This window comes from Hipposideros armiger, unplaced genomic scaffold (genome assembly GCF_001890085.2).
Source record: "Hipposideros armiger isolate ML-2016 unplaced genomic scaffold, ASM189008v1 scaffold_32, whole genome shotgun sequence".
Lineage (NCBI taxonomy): Eukaryota > Metazoa > Chordata > Mammalia > Chiroptera > Hipposideridae > Hipposideros > Hipposideros armiger.
Window position 1 is genome coordinate 886,678 of NW_017731382.1, and position 2,278 is coordinate 888,955.

The 2,278-nt window shown below is 54.6% G+C and overlaps 2 protein-coding genes across 4 annotated transcripts in view; one reads left to right on the plus strand and one right to left on the minus strand.

The window, feature by feature from the left end:
- The window catches only part of DIDO1 (death inducer-obliterator 1), a 68,127-nt gene that overhangs the window by 12,929 nt on the left and 52,920 nt on the right, over positions 1-2,278 (plus strand). The window lies entirely within an intron of this gene.
- GID8 (GID complex subunit 8 homolog) lies at positions 7-1,797 on the minus strand. Its single transcript, XM_019637229.1, has 3 exons — positions 1,239-1,797; positions 805-1,002; positions 7-285 (listed from the first exon to the last, which is right to left on the minus strand). Exons 1-3 carry the CDS (start codon positions 1,512-1,514, stop codon positions 112-114), a joined length of 648 nt encoding a protein of 215 aa, XP_019492774.1. The 5' UTR covers positions 1,515-1,797; the 3' UTR covers positions 7-111.

A 2,278-nucleotide genomic window follows, 5' to 3' on the forward strand; every position in this document is an offset into this window, starting at 1 on the left:
AAAAAAAAAAAAGTAAAGGGGGAAAGAGTTCTCTACTGCAGTAAAAATCTTTCAGTCACTGCGACAGGCCGGCCAGGCCTGAGCGGTGCAGTGCGGGGTCCGCCCCTGGGCCTACTTGGGCTCCTCGATGACACCTTTGCTGAGGTCTGTCATTTTGGGATATTTTACTTTCTTCTGGTCCAGCTCATTCTGAGCCCAAAGGAGTAGTTTCAGTAATTTCGCCAGCTTGGGTGTAGACTCACGATTTTCATAGTCTAGGACAGCTTGGTTCACTTCGCTCCACACCTAGAAAAGAAATACATCCAGTGGCAACCACCACACGTGCAGGGTGCCAGCCAAAGAGTCGATCAAAGGATGCATTTTAAACCTCTTAGAAACCAATCTGACACAAGCGGCTTATCACTCATCTAAACCAATGTGAAGCTGGTTACTTGAGGCACTCTGGAGGACGCGAATGCACGTTCCCGCCCAGGAGTTACAGTCTGGTCAGCTCGTGTCACGTCTGGCCTAGATGGCAGTTAAGTGCCACCAGCAGGCTACAGGGGGCTGCGTGCAAGGAAGAACCAGGGCGGGCTGACGCAAGCAGAGCACCTGCCAGGGACCTGAAGGACGGCATGCCTTCAGCACCAGGGGGCGATGGGGGACGGGAGCTGCGTCTGGGGAAGTAACGAGCCCCATCGGCTGGCACACAGAAGGAGCAGTTCCTAGCTCAAGGAGAAAGGATGACGCTGTCCCAGGTGTCACTCAGCACCTCCACCTGGCAGAGCCCCGTGGGGCGGGCAGGGACCCACCCCGCTGCCTTACCTTCTGCCTCTGCATCATGTTCAGAAGGTCCCCGAAGGGCGACTCCTCGGGGTTGTCGAAGGCCAGCAGGGCCAGCGTGCGTTCCATCTCCGTCAGGCACTCGCGGCTCTCCTCCCCCTGTTCTGCCAGCTGGGTCTGCGCAAACTCCAGTGCCGCCTCGGTCTCCCGCTGCCGGATCAGCTCGATCAGGTGCTGTTGCTGGTCAGGGACAAGGTGGACGGGTCACAGGGCGCAGCCAGGCCCAACAGCATCCCCAAGGGCACGCTCCGAGCGTCTGAGTTACTATGTTTGCACTCTTAAAGCAAGGGAGCCTCTGAAAACACACGATGACAGCTACCTCGACCCCTTGCCCACACAGGTCCCAGCACCACTTGTGCCATGAGATGAGCCATCGGCAGTCACCTGAACGTGGCCGTGCCCGTCAGTCCACTCACCTGCAGGTGGAAGTACAGGTACCGGTTAGTGTCCAGCAGCTCGGGGTGCAGGCTGTTGATCAGAGCGATCGCCTCCTGAATCTGGCCTTTCAGGAGCATCTCCCGGATTTTGATTCGCTCGTCAAGCGTTTCTAGGTCCACACTAGGCTCGATCCCAGACTCCATTCGAAACTTCTCTGCAGCTTCCTTAAAGCCCTCTGAAATGACAACCTTCCTCACTACTCGGAAAGTCAGCAAGACACTGCCACAAAACCTCCTCGTCGCCTGTAGGCCCATTCGCCTCAAGTAAATAACCTGGACGTGAGTAACTTCAACAGGGGTTTGGTATTAATATCGTTGCCATTTCCCAGTTACACCCAGTTACATTGAAGAGGCCGAGTGTGCTCCATTCCTTTCCACCCACTCCCAAACCTCTCAGCCCCCAGCCAGACGGGACAGCTAACACTCTGAAGCCAAAGTGCTGCTGTGGGCTCTGCGAAGACACTGCAATCCCAGGTCCAGGTGACATGACACGCAGCACACACCAGCCACACCCAACTGAGGGCGGCTGCAGCCTCCACATCAAAGTGGCATGTGCCTCTACACACAAACGTACGCACGCATGCATGTGTACACACAGCCCTGGGCTGACATTTCCTCCTCACCTTTCAAAAAAAAATCTCAACAGAGACTTAGGGGGGTGGGGGTGGCGGGGAGGTACTGAGAACTAGGGAAGGAGACGTAGCACTTTGGAAACATCTGGGCTTTCTTACCATGCAGTCACCCTTTTCATTTCCAATACCCAGGAGGACTGAGTGTTAGCTACAGACCACTTTCGTCTCCTTGTGTATGTTCTGCCTTTCCCCCTGTCCTCTTCTGAGTTGGGTACCTTCTAGAAACAGTCCAGAATAATTTACCAGACTGGCCAGAAGAGACAGACGACGTGGCCTTTAAATGTACTTCAGAACATCCTTAATTACCCTGATTAACTGAATCAATGTCAAAACCCAAGAAACGGTTTTACCTTCGGTCTCAGAGACCTGGAACAATGGTCTTCCCTC

What these genes read in the sequence shown, in the direction of transcription:
- GID8 (XM_019637229.1), bottom strand. Translation starts at nt 1,514, where the DNA reads ATGGGCCTACAGGCGACGAGGAGGTTTTGTGGCAGTGTCTTGCTGACT. An exon ending in ACCTGTACTTCCACCTGCAG is followed by an intron (nt 1,003 to 1,238) that starts GTGAGTGGACTG and finishes GTCCCTGACCAG; the next exon opens with CAACAGCACCTGATCGAGCT. An exon ending in ACATGATGCAGAGGCAGAAG is followed by an intron (nt 286 to 804) that starts GTAAGGCAGCGG and finishes TTTCTTTTCTAG; the next exon opens with GTGTGGAGCGAAGTGAACCA.